Raw genomic sequence first — 23179 nt, forward strand, 5'->3', positions numbered from 1 at the left:
TCCTTAAAGCAAATATATCACAGTCCACTCGTGGAAACATAGCATGAACAGAGAAAGGAAGCCACTTTTATCCTATGTGTGCTAAGGCCATTCCTTTCCTTTCCCTTCTCTAAATGCAGAGAACAAGACCCAGAGAAGAACATTAAAGCAAGCAGTTCTGCAACAAAGTCCTGCAGTCATTATTTTCTAGCGACAGGAAAGTGACTTTAAATTGGTAAATTCAATTACTTCATCCCTTTAATAAGCCAGACAGACTGTTTTGTCCTCCAGCTCATGTACCTGCCATCAGCTCTCTGCAAAACCTCTCCCAACCAACAAGTGTAAATCATGGGAATGAGAAGGCAGCAGAGGCTATGAGCTCAGCCAGCTCCTGCTCAGGAACATGTGTCCTTCAGTGTGTATGCCCGTGGGCCCCAGACAGCCCATATTTATGGGTCCCAGGTGAGACGGCTGCTGCCTCTCCACTCAGGCACAAGGATGCTGACCAAGACTTACTGGGAAACAACCATTGTGACAGCAGCTAAATGAAGCTCTTTCACACCATGCCCATCACTTGCGGTTACATCAGCCTCTGCCACTTCCACCTTGCTTCCTTTTATGCTTGCAGAAACTTGCACACCATTAAACTCACTGGCAGGAGTTTGCCTGCCTAACACCTAAAACCCATCCCTGGCTTGTCCCCAGTATTACACTGCATTTCCTGCTCTTTGATTGTGCAAGCCATCTCCTCACAAGCCTCTCTGACATTATTAAGGATCGAGAGCTTTTCCTTACAACCAATTTCCCAGGAGAAGCAAGGCAGAAACTGGCCGGGGCAACTGCATTTTTTTTTTCCAACTTTATTTCTAGGCTATAACAGTTCAGTAAGAGAGTTCAAACACAGGACTATCTGCTCACATGAACATTTTTAAATTTGAAATTGGCTGACAATTTAAAAATGGCTTTTGTTCTTAAAGAATTTGTTCAAATACAGTGTTTTGCAACAGAAATGAGGGAAGGAGACCAGAAGGCACACACACGGCAGCATCAAGAAGACAGCCAGCCTTCACCAACCAGCAACGCTGCCACACTGAGAACATCCACCTGGCCTATCAGCACGAAGCCCCAAGGTATCTCCAAGCAATTAGATAAGGCACTTTTTACACCAATTCCATCATTTTTAACTATTTTGAATTATTCAAGGGACCAATTTGCAGCACTCAATTGCTTTTTATTGCCATTTACTAACCCCAGAAGCAATGTATTCTGAAAGGCTCTAAATGCCCACTCTTGAGAAATGCCACATCTCACTACTTTCACACTTGTTTAATCTTCTTTTCCCCTCTTTTAGGAGAAAACAGCATTCTACACTTAAAGAGATGACTCAACAGGTCTTTCTCTGCAACTGCTGTAGGACCTCCTGCAGCACATGACTACAGATGCATCTATACAGCATCTGTCTTGGAAGAAACAAGCATTAGGAAACCTATTTCAAACACCCTTCTGAGCTGACAAGATCAGCAAGGCAAATACAGCCAGGCAAGACCACTTTCTTCCAAGCACTTGGAGTTTGCTTTGTTCAATACCTTTGCACTGATGAGGGGATGTTTGTAAGGACTGGAGCACCCTCACCCCAACAGCCATCTGCAGCACTCTCCACCACATTGGTTTTTTGGTGAAGGAAGATTACCATGGCTCCTTTCAGACGTAGTTCAAAAATTACTTGCCAAGGCAGGGCGTCTTGGCAATGTTAGGAAAGTACAACTTCTGGCTGCTCTTGTACTCTTACAGAACATCTTGTCTTCGGTGGGAACTACAGCAAGAAGCAGCTCAACTCCAACATCCATTCTGAAGCCCAGCAACCCCACACGCAAGTCTAGTGTAGGGAGATCAAGATTCCAGCTGGGGAACCATTTGGAGAAAAACTAGTCATTAGAAGTTAAACACTCCAATCTCTTCTTCTTCATCTATCACTAAGTTAAGAAAATGCATTTTCTTCAGCTTTGGGAGATGTGCATCTTTATAATCAACCCAAAATTAATACAGTCCTCCTACAGTAGAGGAAAATCAACTACAGAGACGGCTGTTAAAGCCTCACAGCTATAACAATACACACACAATGTTTTTCCAGGCCACATTAAAAACATCTTACCTTCTCCCTCCAAAGATTAATCAGGATTTTTCCACCTTCAGTTGCATGAATCAATACGGCTATTATTCTGTCCCTGTGTTTTAGCCAAGAAATCTCTCCCTCTGTTGGAACTGGAACATTTTTATGGAAAGAATCAGGGTCAGAGAAAAGCTTGCCCTGACAAGACTGCAGCCAGTAGCAGTATCTGGTTTGGTGCATGTGATCACAAATGCAGCAGGGAAGAATTTGACAATACAGCTGAACATAATGATCTCCCAGTACTGCAATATTTTTTGAGAATGGAGTAGAAGCCCAATGGGAAGCAATTGTTCATGGAATACAAACGTCAGAGCCCTCATTACAATGAAGACAGAAAAATACCATCATATTCCTGATCTTTTTTTATTTGAATTGCTCCTTTATTTCTGAAAAACAATGCTAGTCTAACCAATTGAACAGTTCTGTTATAAATAATAACACTATTAAACAGTAACAGTTATTCACATGGAACTACTGTAATCAAGTCTGCAGCATGAAGACTGAGCTACAGGAACTCACTACTGGAACTGGTGCTACCTGTAAACAGCCAACAGTCTTATCACAAGGAAGAATCAGAATTACCTCTGGCTGAAATAACACAAATATGTCAGAATTAATCTTAGCATACAAACCCACTAAAACGCAGGTTTCAGCTTTAAGGCAGACATGAAACCCCAGAAAAATAAATTTTATTTTCGAACTCCAGCCAAAATGTAAGATACAACACTGCTTTCATGAGTGGGAAAGTGTCTTTCCTGCATGGCAGAAGTCCATCCTACTTGCGTTACTAACGAAAGTAGCACTTTTGTTTTCCAGGAGTCCTACCTGCGTGCTGGGAAGCAGAAAATGGTAGCTGTAGCAGCCCAACAACTTGCCAAAAAAGTCGTTTCCCAACCAGAAATGCTTCGGCAGCATTGCCTGGCTTGCTCTCAATGTGAGATGCCTGCATCCAGGACAGCTACATAGGTGCCACCTCTGGGACCCAGGAGGCTGGTGGGATTGAAGACATCCCTAAACCTGTGTATGCATACTGGGAGACTGAAGGGCTTGAAAGCTTAAAGTAATGATAAAATTAACATGAACAAATATTCTTAGTAACTCAGAGCAACCTCATTTCCTTTTCTTATAGAAACAAGCTGTATAGCAGTTGGTGTCGCTTTGCAGGATGAAAACACCATCAGTAAGATTACAGACCTCACTTTTGTGCCGAGCCCCACAAAAGGCTCATGACACAGTCAGAAAGTCATTCCCAGAGCTAGCTGCTTTGCCATTTACTCTCTAAACAGGAAAAAAAGAAAAAAACAGAGATTCAATCTATTCCACACAAGAGGTTTCCCGGGGGCCATTCCTGCAACAGCACTGGGAATTTGTGTTGCAGCCAGGAGCAGGGAGCAAGGAAATGAGAAGTGTCGCTGGTTGGTGTGGCACTTGGCACAGAGCCCATAGTGCACAGGGAAAGGAGCTGCACATCAGCTCTGAGTGCTGGCAAGGGAGCAACTCCTTTGGCATGAGACTATATTATTTAAACCGCTTTCCTCATGGAGTAAACCCAGACACAGTGACAGTCCAATTACGGAAGCACCAGTAACTCATTCTGCTAACATCCAGCTCCTTCCAGTACCCGTTAATCAGGCAGGCATTATCATGCCTGTACAACAGGCCACATTCCTTCTCAAAAGCTCCCTCTCCCCTTCCTCCAGCTGCTCTGTAAGTCCAAAAGCAAAAACCTCATTGCCTAGGGAGGCAACGTCTGCTTTCCAATGGCAATTAAAGGAAAGGGGTGCAATCCCACCTGTGCTCTGCTCACCTCTACTCTGCTCATAATTCTACCTCTGTACCAGAATACAAAGAGCAGCTGAAGCACCAGAAGCCACGTGCTCTCCCCCAGAGGCCATTCAAGCTCTAATTACCTTTAATAGAAGGCAGGCTTCTTGAAGCCAGCTATTTTATTAGCTTTTTTAAACTACATTTTCACAGAAACACGGCAACCAATGAGAACAGACAGTGTTAAAAGCGAGAAATCACTTGTAAATAGAATATGGTGACAGACTTCATTTCATGTGCAATATGCAAACAGCTCTCTGCAAGCAACATGCAGATGAAGGCTTCAGCCCTCTCCTCTCCTCCCTCCCCAACAGCTGATACTCAGCCTGCATTTCAGGGAATCAAGTCAAAATGAGCTTCAGCTGCAGAGATATGGAAATGGAACAAGCCACAAGAGACAGCTCTAGCAGAGCCCAGCAGCACTTTCAGAAAAGGGTAAGGAGACCGGCATATGGAGTGCACAGGATGGGCACGAGCCACCCCAGCACTCACTGGGCCATGACCACCCCAAGGAGCACAGCAAGATGCAGCCCTCTGCTTCCTTAAGTTTTCTGTTTCCAAAGGTTAGCATCTTTCTAAGCTCAATAAGCCAGACCTGATCATCAGTGATGTCTTCTCGTAACTTCTGAGCACAGCAGAGAAGCATCTCTTCCTCCCACCACAGACTCAACCTCATGGTTCCCTTCTAAGCTTGATATGCCATCTTCCAAGTTAGTATTTTGCAACTTTTAGCTATATAGTGTGATCTACATCTCCCTGTTGTCCAAACACATCCTTAACAGTAGAGTCATCTTGAACTCTCAGGTTCAAGAAACATTTGCTTCCTTGTATTTATTTAATTCCTAGAAGGAAAACAAAGCACTATTAGATTCCTGCAAGGTAATGTTTAAAACCAGGTGAGCAGAACAGGCAGGGTCGCATAACAGGGGATTTCTATCTTTGCAACAGAGCAAGATTTAGTTTTATTTTCAAAAAAGCAAATGCTTTAAAAATGAAAGCACAAGTCTTCCTGGGGGCAAACTGCCATTTAACAGCAGCTCCGGAGATGGTCCTCTATCTTCAAGAGCCATTTAGCACAGTTCTTGAAGGACAAGCCAACACAAAAAGGAGCCCAAAAATCCTGGAATGTTTTCTTTTTTCCTCCTAACAGAAGTTTCTACCTTGCCTGCCCTTCACATCGTTCTTCAAAGCAAAAACCACACAATTCTTTCTCCTCTTGTTAGTATGATCCCCTAGTAATTATGGACATGTTTAGCACCCTGAAAGTAAAAGAGGAAAACCATTCTGCCTGCACAATGCTCTAATGCAAGGCCAGCTAATAATCCAGTGCAAGGTGGTAAACTGTTTTATTCTCACCACAAATAAATTAAACCAAAGCAGGAAGAATTTGTATTTATTTCTGCTGTCTGTGGAAGCACACGCAGTTTGTTTGGCATGGTGCACACTTGCTTCACAGCTTGTTCACAACAACTGGTGCAGCCATAAAAAGACAAGGGCAGTGCTTGCTAAGCCACATTCAGTAATGTGATACGATAGGTTTGGCTCTGCCATCTGCAGAGACTTGAATAAAAAGCACTTGCTATAAAAGTGAAAATAACTCAGATAATTTTGGCACAGTCTGGACTAACAGAAAAAAAGAACGGCAAAAATCTTGAGTCAGCTCTGAGACTCAAAGATGCAGATTAAAAATCCAAAGGAAAATCCTTGGCTCGAAGCAGTGTCATATACCCGTGTTTGTTTTTGCAACACGAAGGTCACATACAAGCTTGCCCTGTCAGGGCAGGGTGACAACCAGAGCCTTGAAGCTTGTCCTGTCACAGAGCCCCCAGAGCGAGGTGTTCAGCAGACCAAGGGCTGCCTCTTTCATTCGCCCACGTTACAGCATGCAACTGCACAGGAAAAAATACAGCACCTATTGCTTCTTTAGAATGCCAGCGACTTACCCGACTGACTGAGTGGGGATTTAGAAAATAACATGCCAAGTACCAGGATTTTGGTTTTAATAACTTTGTCAAACAGGAGAAAGTTTGGCCCTATAATCACGTTTTGTTACCACATATAAACATTTTTGCAAGTCTGAAAATAAACTGTTGCCATTCATTTGGAAAGCAGCACTGTTCTCTTCCAACACAACTGAAAGAGAACGAGGAATTGGTTAACTTCTTTCTTTGCTGGTGATATGGCATCTCCTGAGGTGCATCACAAAGACAGCCCTGTGCTTGCTTTCCCCATAAGCAAAGTCTAGAAATGCCATTCAACATCACCAAATTCTTCAGCTTCGCCCTTCTCTGCCAACAAAGTAAACTGAAGTCCCAACACTCAGAGAGCAGAAGGCTTTGCTGGGACAGAACAGCAGATCACAGAAATACCACGAATGTAAGTCAAGCGGTGAGAGAAGATAGAAGGTATCTAATGATGTTTGTTGAAATGTAAACTGCCTAACTTCTCATCACATTACATCCAGCACAAGTGTGAGCTTACCAAATACAGCTGAAGAAGAGATTGTACAGCTCATCCAAACAGCAGTATCATATAGTTAGCAGAACTCAAGAACAACTGTCCATTTACAATTTTGAACAGCAGGTCAAAGGATCCGTTCCATAAAAAGCCACATTCTTAATTAAGAAATACTGCTTTGGAAGTCATCGATCTGCTCATCTTTCTGAACTACTGAAGCTAAATCTGAGAGAGATGAAGCAATGGCAATTGTTGACCCCGCTCTGGTTTCAAGCAATCAACAGCCCCTTTTAGGGAAATGTATGCAGAGCACAAGGGAAAGCTTATTGATGGTAAAAACTCCAAAACTTAAACAAAAACAGTAATTGCAAGGAAAAAAAACTGTACTTACTGGAAAGGACTGTTGTGAGGAAAATGTAGTCTGAAAAAGAAATGAGTCCACATTCCCCAAGCGCATAAAATATACTGTCTTCATCAGCAAACTTTTCTCGCTCCTGAGACAACTTCTGTTAGTTCATTCGACCCCAATCCCAAAAAGAGAAAATAAAGCAATGAATTAAATACAGAACCAAAAGGCTTTGTGTCCTTACCACCAAGCCATTCATGTACACACATCCCTACTGTCATCATTCATATTCAATGGACCTTTTCCAGCCTTCAAATCCATCAGAATTGGTCTACAAAGGTCAGTGCTTCCTTATCTCAAATCAGGGATAAGGAATTGCACAACAGTTGGATAGAACCAACTGAAATACAGATAAACTAGGTCAATTTTGCTTAACATTGCCTGAATCTATGAGAGAATACAGTGCTATATAAATCAGATTTTTGAGAATATAAGATTTCCAAAGGAAATTATCAGAAGTCATTAATAGCATTTTCATTTTTAGTTGTACCCTGTAGTAGTAGCCAAGGAAATCTATTTCACACAAATGTGGAGTATGATCAAACTTACTGTAAGTGTATAGCAAACAGAAGCACACAGTTCAGGAGTGAGCTCACCGAGAAGGACCAGGACTGAGACCATACTCTGACTTTCTTGTTCCACTTCTTTTCCAAAATGTTGAAGTTTTAATAGAAACTACCACGTGTTTTATCACCTGATCTCTTTATTAAGCTAAAAATCCAAGCCACTTTGATCTGCTGAAGCTTCAAAGACTGAAAAGGATCCATAAAACTGTTAAGAGCTGCATACTGAATTCCACACTGGTGACCCATTTTAAGAACATGGCAGAAGGAGGCACGCACACACACACACAGAGGAAAACAAAATTAATGTAAAGAACAACAGGCGTGGATGGGGTTATTTCATAGAAATCAGTTCATGCAAGCACAGAAGCATGGTCAAGGCAGGCTGAATTCAGGATCAGCTTTAGGAAAACCACCAACAAACACCACCACACGAGGGCCCAGCTCCACAGCTGTCCCCCACTGTTACCTCTGTCTAGCGGAGATCCCATCATATACAAGATAAAGGAAAGAAAACTGGTTAACCAACAATACAACAAGCAGACAAAACATAACATCAAGTTGAACAGTTAGACTTGCAAGGAGCAAGAAGGTGTTGAAGCAACCAGGTGGTTGCTTGGACTGAGGGCTGCTACAAAGCCTGGGGCCACATCCCAGCAGGGTTAGCACCTCGCCCCTGGGGGTCAGAGCCACGGGCTGCAGGCTGGCATCTCTCATCCAGCCCAGTTTGAGAGAACTCACCATTGCAGGTGGCAGCAGATTGGGGATGAGTTCAGCTATTAATTTAGATGAAAATTTAACCCGTATCTGGCTTGGAAATCACAAGAAAAGAGACAAAAATACACTTTTCAGGAAAAACGTTCAGCTCTATTGATCAAGCACAACTCTTTACAGCAGCTCTTCTTTATTCTCAGGAGCGCAACAGGAATTTAACAGGAGGTGTGTCTCTCACAGCAGAGAACATTAATGGCATTCATTTCACGCAAAGCAACTGATTTATGCTTACAGGATATCAGGTTGAAGCATCGTTTACTAAAATGCTTTTGCCTCCTCTTCCCATCAAGGCAGTTCCCACACAAAGCAGCCTTCAAGCCAACACATTAAGGGCAAAACCACCACCTGGCTTTCCTTAAAACTAAAGGAAAGATCAAGGAGAAAATCAGTTTCCTGGTATTGCTCCCTGATGGTGCCATCAGCTGCATCTCACCTGCTCACGATTCATTGCCTTGAACACCTTTCACCAGCATCTACCACAGACTAGCTGCTAGCATCCACCTGCTTCATTTGCTCTAAGGACCCCATGAGGAAGGTCCAGAAGTTGATTTATTAATTTCCAAGGGTTCCACTTCTGTGCTTAAAATTCACAGCTAGCAAACTACTCAAACAAGTCTCCATAAAATTAAAAACCAGATCCACAGAATAACAATAAAATGGATATAAAGTCTGCTGCTCTCTGAAACATAAAGGTTTAGACAGATAGGAGGGAGAAGCATTTACTCATTTGCATCTTAAAGTCAATAAAAAAGGCTTTTTTTAAAGAAAAATTTTTTATATATTTGTCTTTTTTTTTTTTTTTTTTTCCTTTCTAGCTTCACTGCTTTCTGTGGAGCAGGGTAGAAGCCCTCCCCACTATGAGAAAGGCTAAGAGCATTTTTTTTATCCTCTTTACAGATAACATTCTCAAGATTTATATTTCCTCATAGAGGAAGAAAACAATCAGTCAACTGTTTGCTCAGTGACAAGTGGATTTAGGCTTAGCTGCCATTCTGTTGTCAGCTCACACACCCGAGTGTTACAGGTGCTCCCCTAATCAGAAACCCACCACAGAACAACAGCAAGGGTTGGGATGCATCAGCTCACATCAGTTTAACACTATTTGGGATGAGAAGAGGATCTGCAATTGGCATTCTGTGAGATGTGTAGGGCAAAAGCAGACCAGTAAGCATGTCCAGCTGAAAACTTCCAGCATCAAGCCCATACTGTTGGCTGGACCCAAAGCTTTCACAGACAGGTGGCAATTAACAGAAGAAAATGTTATTAAAAAAGGCAAATACTCAGCAGGTGGATTTTACTTATACATACACAAAAAATACACATCACCTATGAGCAAAGGCTTCCCAGCCAGGTAGCACATCAGCCTGCCTGCACTACCAGGCTTGTTGTAGGGGGGGCCCACAACCTCCAGCACCAAGTGAATTTTCAGAGTGCTCGGTTACAAGTCAGACATCTTCAGTGTAACGTTTTTCTCTATCTTAACTCCATTCCCCAAAGCAGAACAATACATTAAAACACTCAGTGCTACCCCAAGTGCATCCCAAACTCAGCATGTGCAAGTGAACAGGGCAGGCAAAGGGTTTACAGCTGTGATGCCTCCTGCCATCAGGCAGTAAACTTGTGGCAAACACACACACAGAGCCCCATTAATAGCTGCAAAAGAAAGCAAGCCAAATATACAATTGATTTCAGCCCAAGCATAACTGGGCAAGGTGAGTGACAAACCACCAGTCATGGTGGAATAACTCTACGCACAGGTAAATTCTCTTACAGTATCACTAAACATCAACAGCAGGTAAAAAAAAATAGTAGCTTCTCAAAATGCCAAGCTTGGTGTGCACCTTCCAATTCAGACACAAGCAGCAGCTCAAAGACAAGCACCTCTCATGAAATAACTGGTGTTTTCCCTATACACCACCTGAGTTAAGCACTCATCTCAGTGGTACCCACTGAGGGGAGCAAACAGCCCCACAAGTGACTGTGAACGAAGTGGAATGCCACATGCCTGCAGATCCCCAGACTGTGTGATGCACAGAGACTGCAAGCAAGCAAAGCACCCAGAAATGTAACAAAATTCCACATATTCTGCCCCAGAACTGGTCAACTACAGGAGCACCCCTCAAGCCAAATGCACAGTGCAGCTCCTAAGCAAAGGCAAACATAGATGAGCTGAATCAAAGCTTCAAGTTACAAAAGATTTGGAAAACCCGCTTGTTCCTTCCTTTGCTTGCTGAACATCACCCTTACTTTGGATGACAAAGTGGTTTTTTCCAGGGATGAACGAGGAGTGAAAGGTGCCAGGGAGACACAGGAGCAGTGTGCCAACCCTACCACACAGAGCTGGGATCACTGGCATGAACTCATGGTTAACAGATCAAACAACACGCTCAGTCTGTTTAATACTGGATTAAGCAAATCTAGAGGAGGATGCAGTTCTGGAAATTAATAACTGCCATCTCTGGTTTTGTTCTGCGCTCCTGACTGCAGCTAGGAAGCTGTATCAGCAAAATCCTTGCAGACCCACTTTGTTCTGCATTTCAGAACTCCTTAACGAGCAGCACTGGACTTGCCACTTTGGGAAGAACATACACTTGGTAATTCACTTCAAGATGTCAGTGCATGCTCCAGTCCAGAGAAGAAGACATGCATTCAGCACCATAATTCACATAACGTCTCTGTGTTTCAGTATCACCCTGGTACTTTCTGCAGCCGACCTTCAGGAAGTCATCAGCCCTCCGCCCCCACCCACCAGTGATTGTCTTCCAGAACCAACAAAACATGACAGTACATGCAAGACGAGCATATCTCCAGAATCAGAAAGTAATTTTGTGAAAGGAATTTTAGGTGAGCCATAACCATCTCTTATCGATATCGTACAGAGTTCATTCCTTTTTAAAAGAAACATCTTAAAGCTACCAGCATTACTTGAGAAATACAAAATTGTGAACATTTCAAATAGTGATAGCAGCTTGCTGCAAAGCATTCTGTTCCAGTCCCAACTGACCACCCTCAGTTATGCTAACCATTAAAAGACGTTCATACACTTCTCTTACCATTAACAATAGACAGAGGAAAAGAAGTTTAGAAATGCAGAAATATTTTTGTTTCACAGTAGGGGGTACTGAAAATCTCTGCTATAAGTTTTCCCAATACATACATTTAAAATCTCCGATTAGGTCTGTCCTGAGTTTTCCAGCTTCATAAAGTGAAGCTGTAATTTTTGTATTTATATACAGCAATAACTGTATTATTGCAGTTTGGGAACATGCATCTCAAAAATGAAGATGCATCTAAAAGAGCACATGACCAAGACGGACTTTATAGAAAGCAACCCCCTGCAGTCTCATGTCAATTTCCACCTTATTTTTATCTGCCTTATAAACTCTTGCTAACCCTAAGCTGTTGTCAAAATGGTAAAGCTTGGGAATTGCTTTTCTTTGGGAGGGGCTGACTGGGAACCCCATTCCTATTTGTGAACACCACATTAAGCAGCACATATTAAGATTATGCACCATTAGTCCTGCTGGCATCCATCTTGACCCGTGGAGGTTTAACTCAGCAGACAGCACCCTTGCGAATAAAAGCCTATTAGGAGCTCCACTGCTGCTGGAAGAACAAATCTTCCCATCACATTTATTGGACAGCCCTTTTAATGAATGCATTGTAAATGGTCTTTAGCACCTACCACTGGAGTTGTTTGACATCTTTAAAAGCGGTGCTTGGCCCCAGGCAGCACTGAGGCACCACGTGTAAACAGGCAGCGAGGAGGCTCCAGCTTGCCTTCTCAGAGCCTGCAAGGCAGTTGGCAGGGACGGACCCAGCCCCTTTCACCTGGGAAATGGCTGTGCAGGCTCTTGCTGCAGCACCGCATTAGTCCGTTGCAAAAGTAAGACAAGGAAAAGCTTAAAGGAAATGCCAATGCAAGCTGCAGACAATCTCACCTCAGTCACTGACAATATTGAACTTTGCCTGCACCCAAACGCTTAGCTAGCGTCTGAAACAAAAGGGACTGGTTTATTTTCACTTGTTTTTCTGAAGATGGGAACTTTAGAGAATGAAAGCCACGAATTTAGAAATTTTATGATACAACCCATGCTGGCACCTCATGCCTACAATAAGAAAAGGGAAAGAAATAGAAAGGAAAAGGCTTTCAGAAGCAGACAAACACAGAGCCTTTCAGCCTCTGTGTTCCAAAATCCTGTAGGGAGAATGGCAGGACAGGTTCCTGTGCAAGGAAACAAGGACAAAAAAAAGAACGTGAGGGGGAATAGAGCATTTCAAGGCATTTTTTAAAGCTACCTTTAGAATGGGGATGTGAAATCATTTCAGATACAGTGCTTGGGACTTCATATCAATAAAATAACAAAAAAAAGTGTTTAAGTTGTGACAGAAGTCATTACAGCCCACGAAAGTAACCCAGTAATAATAATAAACCAGCAGAGAATTTTATGGTATCAGCAGTAATGGCTCCAGATGATTTATTATGAGTTCTACGTATTAACATGGGTAAACACAAATAGACTCCACATGGCAAATCAGGGTGGTGTCACAGCATAGGATAATTTATGACTGCCTGATAAATACTGCAGCTTATGACCTTTCATGAGCACATTTTAATAAAGAGCTTTTAAACTCTCTACTTGTGGGTTATTTATCTGCCTACATGCACAGGGGACACAAATACACAGCAGGACATTGATGAGGTTCTGCATATCTCTCTCTCTCTCCAAATTTGAATTTGGACACACACAGAGAATGAAGAATTAGGCATATTATTAGTACAGGTGGTCCTCTGAGACTGGAAAGAGATTTGCATTCGCTCCTTCCAGCCAGGCTGGAAATACTCATCCCTTTGCAACAAATGGCACCTGAAACGCAAGGCCAGCATTCGGCACAACCAAGAGAAATGACACAGACTTTCCAGACCCTTGGCAGGCAGCACACCCAGTCATGCACAGGAAGAACCCCTGCTGGGAAAGCAGAAAGGAAATGCTTCTGAAAAGGGACAGTCTACACTGCTGCTCCCTGCACTGTGGCGCCCTGCTGCTGCGTCAGAAAGCAGTTGTGAATTCCATCCTCACCCTCAGCTTCTTCGATCAAAACAAGCCGACTCATTTATGGCCATTGTTTTGGCTATGAAAGCTAGCAATAGCTTCTTAGGAAGTATTTAATCTTTACCCACTGCATGTATTTGCAGCTGATGCAAGTTCCCCCCAGTCTCTTAAACATCTGCAGACATGGATTATTTTTCACACAGGGGAAAAGAAAAAACCCTCAGTGCTGAAGACAAACCTCCAACCTCTAGAAGTTTTCTACCCAAGCGTACAGGAGATGAAGCTCTTCTGCTCCTGCTCTTCTCACAACAGCCCTTCCCACACTGCCTGGCCTACAGCTAGCTCAGCTCCAGCATCAGGTCTATCCAACCACTGCCACCCTGAAATATTTCTCTTACAAGATCACACACCTGTGTTTGGGAAATGCATGGACAGGAAGCACCCGTAGGAGCACAGACATTTGTCATGGAAATTTGGTGGGGAAGGACTGAATCAAGGTCCTCCACGTCCCAAATCATGCTTCTGAACTGAAACATAAACAGGCACTTAGGTCTCCAATTGGAAGACAGGGTGCTGCCTTCCTGCATCTCAGCCTGCATTGCAAAGATTTGTGTGTCACATTTAGAATACTGTCCTCTTCTTCCATTAAAAAAATGCTGTGTGATTGCACAAGGTAAACTGGTTTCATTAGTATCACAAAATTAGAGCACAAAGCCACTAGAAGCCCTTCTACGAACTCTAGTTCTTGCTACCCTATTCTTGAGCATGCTCACCTAACATACTTCTGTATCTCTAAAAAAAATAATCAGGAAATTTTGCAAAAAGGACCTTCCCCAAATTCACACGCAGTCAAGCACCCAACATTTCCCAAGCATTTCACAAGCTTAGGCCAGCAAAACACCTGTTTTTTCCTCACAGAATAAAAATAATTCCAGGCCTCAAACAGAAAATGTCATTTTTGAGAGACAGCCTACTGCTGCCTATGGAAACAAAGAAACAAAAATGTCAGAGGCCTCAAAAGACAGCAAGAAAATAGGAGGACAGGAAGGTGCAGACTTGAGCGCTGCCATTTAGAGATCTTAGCAACCTAAACTGGAGTGTTTGGCCATAAATCCTTTAGGTCAGGTCTGATAGAGAATGAGTTCAGGATTATTTCTTACAGGAGCAGGGAGAAGGAGTCAGCATACACTGTCCCTTTTTACATGAAAAGTGCACATTATGAGGTCTGCAGCACAAAGTAATAAAAGCACATGCTGTCTGCTTTGTACCTGCCAGAAATCCTGGTGGAAAGGGAAAGGGTTAGAAAAGGGAAGAAAATGAGGGAACGCTCAGTTACACCAAAACCAAAGCATCATTAGAATAAAGACACAAGTACCACAGATTAGTAGCCGGAAGAAATACCCGCTGGATACCTAGAAACCAGAATGAAAGAACACAGAGAAACCAGAGCATTTCAACAGGATCCACCAAAGGAGCCCTGGGAAAACAGGCAACAGAGTTAGTAGTACAAGGGAACAGCAGGGACAGCTCCCTTAAAAATGAAGTATGTCCCAGAGGTTTGGTAGAAGAGGTAGGAAGGGATGGAGCGTGTACTGTACGTGGAGGCAAAGCAACTCAGGAGTCCATAGAGATGTTTGTGTGCCATGCATTTACCAATAGTAGAAGCAGCAAAGCCTTTTCTTTGGTAGGATTCATTTTTTAACTGAAAAGGAACAAAGAGGAACATGCAATTCAGTGTCACACAGATTCCAGTGACCCCCACACAGGAGAAGGCAATACGAAGTAAATCAAGACAGCCAACCAAAGCAGTGGAGGGCCAAGTTTGGCCAAGAGGAAAAGCCAATGAGGAAAGAAACTCACAAACAGGCAGTGGTGTCAGCAAAGAAAGCAAAGAGAGAAAGCACTCAGCTCAGTTTACAGGTTTGCTGGTTACCTGCAATAAGCAGCATCCCTGTTTGCTTTCCCCAAGCCGTGGCAAAGAACTCTCCCTGCCCGCTGGTTGGAACACTTTGGGGAACAGCAGAGGAACTTGCATAACGAAGAGTGAGGTTATTACTTACATAAGGTGCCTCCTGCTTGTAATGTAAACACGAGCAACACTAAGCAGGATCAGAAGTGGAATGAATTTAAAAGCAGGAAATCTGAAATTAGACACACTTGTTTCACAGGGATTACAGAACAAGCTAGATGAGCACCTCAAGGTATCTCCAAGCCATAAACAGCTTTAGCTGTTACTAGCTTACGCAAGCATCTCAAACGCTCTTACCAAGCACATCAACAGGATCTCATACAGCTGAGCTCACAGGACTCAACTGTTTCATTCCACCTAAGGAATGGCACCTGAAGCAAAGGAGGACTTGAAGCTTACAGCAGCTTACACCATTCTGGTGCAAATCTTGTGCTCATACACAAACCAGAGGAACCCAGAAATTCAAGCTAATGTATAAAAGCCCATTTTCTTTATCTCCAAAATTAGCAGAAAGGTCCTTTGATTCTCCAGAAAAATCTATACTAAGGACAGTTCACCCTCCTCCAATCCTTTCCATGGAGAGCCTTCCTGAGCACATTTTCAGGCTCCAAAGGATGCCCTTTCCATCACCTGGCATGACATCTTCCTCCTGTACTGCCTCCCAGCAGCTCTACAAGGCTTAATTCCAGGGCAGCTCTTCTTTCATGGACACACACACCAGTGACAAGACTAGGCCAATCCTCGGTCTGGTCCCTCACACAAGCCTGCTACCTGGATGACTGAATGATTTGTGGCACACAAAGGCTCTTCACAGCAGGAATAAGTTCCAGGTGACATAGTGGTCCTTACCTAATTCTTCTGTCCTTACACTTCAATCAAAATGAAGAATATCAGAGAAACCAACACAAAAGTACATGTAGTTTCAAACAAATTGCCAGGATAACAGAATACACACTTGTAATATAACAGCAGTTAGAACATCTAGACACACATCAGAACACCCCCCCTTTCCTTTTGGGAAGTGATAAGGACTGAAATGAATGTCTGCAGGCTACAAGCAGCCCTACTATTTCTGGTAGAGACTGACTTACTGCTACCCGGAAAATCTCTCCCAGGAAAGGGTACAGAAACCATCAGAAGTATTCACCTTCACCTTCATTTCATTACCACTCTGCATTTCTCTCAGGCATCCCAAAACATCTAGAGATGCAAACATAAACGCTAGCAGGAAGGACTTCATTTGCAAGTTTAATTAGAGGGCAGTGAAAGCCTCTCTAATTGCTTGTTTCATCAATGGTAGCATGAGGGTAAGCCGCTGTTAGTAGGTTGTGGGCTTTAGTTTGTACTAAGCAGCAGCAAGACATTCCTCCTGGAGTGCAAAAAGGGAAAGTCAAGTTTATTCAGCACCAAACAAGCTAGCTAGGTTTCTTCTACATTATGTGCTCACCACATCCATTTTCTGCCTTCATTTTTGTGTTTATACCAGGCTGTTCTGCTGAAAGATCCCTGCTGAGGCTCAGCAAGATGGGGATCATGCTGAGTAGTGGCTCATCTGTCTGCACAGGTGGCAGGGTATGGATTCAGAACAAGGTAGATATGCAGCCTGCTTCAGAGGAGCACCACTACCAGAATCACCTCTAGGACATTAAGTTTGCTAATCACTGATGCATGACCAAAGGAACAGCAATTAAACAATGCATAGAAATGGAAATTTTTTTAATTACATCTGTACTACACACTCAACACCAGCAAACCCTGTGCACACAGTTCTGCTTAGTAATGTGAGAGCTTATTTATCACCATCAACTTGCTAAGCAAGGATGAAAGCAGTGAGTGATGAAAGTACAAGAAATTAATTTGAAAGTCTGATGCAGGAAGGAAGTTTCCACACCACTCTCTAAAGTGTTCCTTAAGAAGCACTGATGAGCAGAATGCAGCTGAAGAACAGCGTTCCGAAGTTCAGGAAGACTGCACTCCTAACAAGAGATATACCTTCAAAGATGGTGAAACACAAGGAGGGGCAAATGATATTTTTCCTTCAGCACCAATGAGCAGAGTGCTTTGCTGATGGGCACCCTTCTACTCTGCTCTCATGAGACCCCACCTGGAGTACGGCACCCAGTTCTGGAGGCCCTAACACAAGAAGGACATGAAGTAGGAACAGGTACACAGAAAGGCCATGAAGATAATCAGAGGGCTGGAGAGCCTCCCCAACAAGGACAAGCTGAGAGAGCTGAGGCTAATCAACCTCGAAAAGAGAAGGCTCCAGAGGAAGGGACCTTATAGTGGCCTTCCAGTACCTGGAGCAGGCTGACAGGAAAGCTGGCGGGACACTTTACTAGGGCAGGTAGAGAGAGGATGAGGGAAAATGGATTTCAACTGGAAGAGGATACTTTTAGGCTAGGTATTAGGAATAAATTCTTTACTTTGAGGGTGATGAGACACTGGAATGGGTTACCCAGAAAAGCTGTGGGGGCCACCTCCCTGCAAGCACTCATGGCCATACTGGATAGGGCTGTGTGATCAACCTGGTCTAGTAGAAGTGTCCTTCCCTATGGCAGGGGGTTTGGAACTAGATCTTAGATGTCTCTTCCAACCCAAACCTTTTAATGATATTGTAAAATGCAAGAGGAAGAAACACTTAAGGCCCGAGCACCTTAACTTCACAGTATTTAGAGCTACATGCTGGAACCTATCTGGTCTCACATCAGCCTACATGCCTGCTGGGGGAAGATGCTTCACTGGCAATCAGGCTCAATACAACGAATGCTTGGAGATGTTGACTAACTCATTTGTCCCCCACTGAATGAAGAGGAATTGAGACCTCTTTCCCCCTGTTTCTAGAAGTCTGTTGGGGGAGAAAGGAGCACAGACAAAAACAGAGCCAGGGACAGAGCTGCCTCCCTGCACGTTCAGCACGGCAAAGAAGAGGATGGGGGTTATATATTGGCAAACAGATCCGATCAAAGATTTTCACTGTATGAGTGCCTATGGGGTTTTTGTCTCAAAATGAGTGAGGGAAAAGTACTTAGAATCAAACGACAAGAGTGCTGTTCCATTAATAAGGCATTACATTTACTTTCCTCTCCAGCCACTTTAAATTATCACTAAGGAAGAGCAGGAGGAAAAAAAGAGGTATGTGTTCTCACTGTGGCATTCAATCACATGAAGCAAGATGCGTCAGAAACCCCACATAGAGGCACATCACTCCAAAAATATTTGGCACTACTAGTCCCAATCACTGCACATCATTCAGCTACTCTGATTGCAATTTTAAGTAAATATAATGCTTTCTCTGATAAGAACAGCTCATATCTGCATATTAATGGCGCAGCATTTCAATCTCGACCATTTAAGCTCAAAATTCACACCCACACTTTAAACTTGGTCCTCTAATATATAATGAAAACCCAACTGGCTGCACAGCTGTTTCTATTTTATTTTATTTTTTTTTTTCTACTGAATCCCTTTCTAAATGAGTATTTACTTGTAATCCTGGGTAGAAACTTCTGCTGGGAACCAAAATTATTTCTCTTCTCTGCTCTTCAGCCACTATCTAGCTTGCATATTCCCAAGAATTTTTTGGAGCACAGCTTGCTCTTGTCTGAATAATTACATACTTGTCTTCAAAAAAAAAAAAAATGGAATTTCCAGTGCAGAAGGCTGACTTGGAGCATGTACCTGCACCAAAAGTCCCATTACCTCCATGCGACATCTGTAGGGATGCTTAAGGGAACAACGGGCTCTCAGCTTGCTGCAAGAATTCATTCTCTCCTCCAATGTCATGAAACCAAAGGATCAGAACTGCATCTTCACAGGCAGAGCCACAGCTGAGCAAAGGCAGAGGAGGCTCCGATTCCCAAGAGAAAGCAGGAGCTGGACACAGGCAAGAAGGAAGAGGTGCAAGAGGATTCAATCCGTCAGGTCCTGCTCTGCAACTTAAACCTGAATGAGGGTCAGTCCTGCAGCACCTTGAGTGCTGCCTGGCAGGGTAACGAGCATTTGTTTTAAACTGAAGCCCACAGCAGGCAATAAGATGAGAAATAAGAGTGCTATCAAGACAGATCAATCTGCTGTCAGCTCTTCTTTACTGAGGGAGAGCCAACACCAACCTACTTCATGCTCTCTTCAAATGATTGCCTCACCTGGACATAACCACCACCCTAACAACCAGAGCCAGCTTTAGTCAGCCCCAAGGCACCTTTAAGCAAACAGCTAAACAAACAAGAGTCTGTCTTCATTTTCAACACAGCAAACTGCTTCTAGAGCATTATTAGACTGTGGGAAAACAGATCCCGGGATAAGGTAACAATGAAGACCATTATAACACCCTAAACCTGCTGCCTCACCTTCAGATCATCCAAATCAGAGCATACAGACATCCAAGTGCAGCACTGACCCCTGTAAGCTGCTTAAAACTGTTTCTCTGCTCTAGGGGTCAGAGGAGGTGATGTTTGGTACATCACACGCAAACATGTTCTCAGTTGAGCCCTCAGTGTCGAGTCTCAAAAGAACAAGAAGCTGAGTTAAGAAAACTGCATCCCTTTGCATCTTCTACCTAATTGATTGGAAATGGTTGTACAGTGCTCAAGAACAGAACCACCAGCACAGATTGTGTGGGTTTCAACATTCCTTCCCTGCAAACCTTGTTTATGTAAAACCTAAAGAGATGAATGTGAGAGCTTGACAAGACAAAGCAATGAAAGCAGTATGATGTAAAACAGACTGCTACAAACCAGGGAAAGAAACATTTGGTATTTCACAGAGAATGTGTACTTTTTTTTAGATCACAAAAAGCAGACATCATAGTTGTGTGGAGGGGAAGAAAACAAGTGTTCACAACACACTTCACTTTTATGCATCAAAACAGCTGCCAAAACACTACTGTGCAATTGTCTGTTTTCAAGTCAGCTCCCGCCTTGCTGCCTGGGAAAGCAGAACATTGCACAGCTCAGATGACAGGGACCCCAGGTATTTGATCACCTTTATTTACCTTTCCCTACCAAACACAATACAAGGCGGGGAACTGCATGCATTCAGCCCACATGGTGTTTATGTAAGTCTTTAAATGCAAGTTTCTCTGTCAAGGCTTCCTAGAAAAGCCTAACACATCAGGTACATCACTTCAGCAAGGAGGGGGATCAGAGATGCTTACTGCCCTTTGGAAAAACAGAAGCTTTATTTTCAGATAATGCAGATGGAATGAAAATGTTGCTAGCAGCCAGGGTAACAGTATGCGCCCACAGTGAGGTAACAGAAAACTAACCTGCATTGGGTTAGTGTGGGCTGGTAGTCCTGGGGACAGAGTTACCTCCACAGTGGGGTTTAATCGGGTCTTCAATTTGCATAATAACAGGTAGGATGCCACATGCTCCATTACACAGGCAGACAAAACTACAGAGTATGCTCAGTGATTTACCAACATGTTTCATGTCAGCACAAACATCCAGAACAGCTGTGTGCCACTGTGGAAAGGACCTAGGGGTCAGAAGGGGAATGAAGCAGAGGTATCTCATGTGGGGGGGGTGGGAGGGACAGGGGAAGGTGCTTGGGATGCAGAAAGGATCAGGTGTCCCCAGGAACCTGGAGACAAGCTAGAAGGGAAAGGTCAGGTGAGATTTCCCTGAGAAGGCACAGCTCATAGGGCTCACTCATAACAAAGCAGCAAGGAAAAGTGATTACAACATACAATTTTCTGGCATACCAGTACTTAAGAGGCAGCAATATTTTGACTGTAAACAGGACATCAAGCTCCCTTTGAAATGCAGTAACTGAATAAGAAAGTGAATATCAAAAACACTACAACACTATAAAAGCTAAGATGACAGTACTTGCACTTACACCTAGGCACAGTTACTAAGTACAGGAGTCTAGGTTAAAAAGCCTTACTGAGTAGTTAGACTGTTAAGTGTGTATGTGCTCACCTTCCCATCATAGCGTTTCACTATAAACTGATCCAGCCCCAGATCTGAAAAAGAAAAGAAGAGTAATTACAAAAAATGTTCTCAGATGACATAATCAAGCATTTCTTGGGCTTTCAGATACAGTAGTGATCAAGTAGTAAAACAGTCTAATGTAAAAGTGAAAAAGTTATATTTTCTATCTTCCTGTATGCACATGTATTTTGATCACAAAGGACAAACAAAGCAACAGAGAAGGAAACATCTATCCAGCAGGGGCAATAGCAGCTCCCAGCACTTCCCATGGGATCCAAAATGCCCACCCCAAATGTGAAGACTTCTGGTGTGCCAGTTGGCAGAGATCCTGCCCACAATGCTCCACGTAAATGCACATTCACAAAGCTTGTCCTTAGTAACATCTTTTGAACAATACACTAATAGCAAAATGAAGGATTGTTCCCATAAATGAGAAATACTCATACAAATCCAAACCTTGTTTATGTTGTAGTAGAGAACTGTTCAGATGTAACCAGATTTTAAAGGCAAAGAGTTGTAACTGCATTCACAAGTGCTTTAACTAGAAGGGTGCTTTGGAGAAAGGCATAAAGAGCTTATGTATACTAGGAAATTCCCACTCCTACCAACACAAAGTACTTGGCTATCCCCAAGTGGGAAAAACAGCATTTTCAGAAAGGGGGAGCAGAGGCCTCCACCATGCATCCTGTGCATATGAGCAAGATCACAAAAAAATTAGTCAGGGAGGTTAATTTGAGCTTTGTAATACAAATCAAAAAGGTGCATCCTGTGAAGATAAAGCAGAGCTTGAACCAAATGCTTTCAGTAGTTCAGGAGCACGCAGGCTAATTTTCATTTCTCTAAAGAGTAAAACCCTCTAAATAGCTACATCCCATGCATTTTCTGGGACTGTTTATGATAATTATCACATGCTCATTTCAATTTAGATTAGAAAAAAAAGGATGGAAAACAAAATAAAATCTCTTCTAGCTCATTTGGAGGAGCAGCACGCAGCCTGCTGCATCACCTGCCTGTGAAGGAGGGTGGCAAAACACCTCCCATCCACTGAAGAAGCTCATAATGCTTACAGTGCCAAAAATGAAGTTATTCATCACTCCAGGGCAATCTCCTCAACCTTCCTAAGCCAAATCAGCTACAACTCCTCTGTCACCAATGCCAAAGGCAGAGGTGGCAGCCTCTGGGCCTTCTGTGTTGTGTGAGTACTCAGGGCACCTTCTCACCATTTTGCATGTCCAGAGGAAAAAAAATTGCACATTCAAGAACTTTCAGAATGCAACCTTCTCTTCTTCTGATGAACTTTATGTCTGAAGTGACAGGATAAATAGAGCCATGCTGAGAGGCAGGTTTTGTTTAATGCATGCGTTCATTTTGCCAGAGAGGTCACATAGCTGGGGCACAGCCCTCCTGCACACCCAGATGCTGAGCAGGAGGGCTGTATGCCATGCATTGCAACAAGTCATTTCTCCTCCACACCTCATCTTCCCATGCCTGAAAAGAGTGCTTAAGACACATCCCTAATATGTACTCAAAGAAAGCTATAAGAGGACACAGGGTAAAAATAGCAGGTGAAAGTATGCCTTAATGGCAAACTGCTCGCACTTGTCACTGCTAGGAAAGCAAACAGGTTTCAAAGGAGACCCAAAATGAAAAGATGTTCAAATATCAAGGAAAGACCAGCTGCTTTGATATTTACAGGAGTTTGTACTTACATATATAGGAAGTTACTAAAAACAGCGAAATACCACCTAAAAAGACATGCCTAGTATGTATGCTAAAGGAAGACACAAATAATATAAACTCAGTGCTCTTCACAGGTGTAACACGAAGTGCAAAAAAGGAAATTCAAAGGGGCTGTGACTGGAGGCAAGTACAGAGCACCACAGAAGGGACAGCAATAGACAGCAGCGGAAGAGTCAGCAACAAACCAATGCATGGAAGTTCTAACTGCAAAGGATTGGCCTCAGGACTGGTTCAGCTAGCACAGATGTTTGCTTTCATGCATTTCCCTGCTTGTTATTGCACAGCATGGGAAACAAGAACATCCAGG

The 23179-nt window shown here is 43.2% G+C and overlaps 1 protein-coding gene across 6 annotated transcripts in view; it reads right to left on the reverse strand.

Annotated features, from left to right (window-relative positions):
* MICU1 (mitochondrial calcium uptake 1) overlaps positions 1 to 23179 on the reverse strand; it is a 90994-nt gene that overhangs the window by 28788 nt on the left and 39027 nt on the right. For 4 of the 6 annotated variants that reach the window (XM_042862795.1, XM_042862794.1, XM_042862793.1 and 1 more), the window contains 3 exons: positions 21121 to 21164; positions 8141 to 8206; positions 6822 to 6936 (listed from right to left, as the gene is read on the reverse strand). In XM_042862795.1, coding sequence (XP_042718729.1) covers positions 6822 to 6936; positions 8141 to 8206; positions 21121 to 21164 — 225 coding nt within the window. Of the gene's footprint in view, positions 1 to 6821; positions 6937 to 7868; positions 7875 to 8140; positions 8207 to 21120; positions 21165 to 23179 lie in introns of all 6 variants that reach the window. The other 2 variants (XM_042862796.1, XM_042862797.1) reach the window with 2 other exon arrangements.

This window comes from Lagopus leucura, unplaced genomic scaffold (genome assembly GCF_019238085.1).
Source record: "Lagopus leucura isolate 7727_CA_CO unplaced genomic scaffold, USGS_WTPT01 Super-Scaffold_739, whole genome shotgun sequence".
Lineage (NCBI taxonomy): Eukaryota > Metazoa > Chordata > Aves > Galliformes > Phasianidae > Lagopus > Lagopus leucura.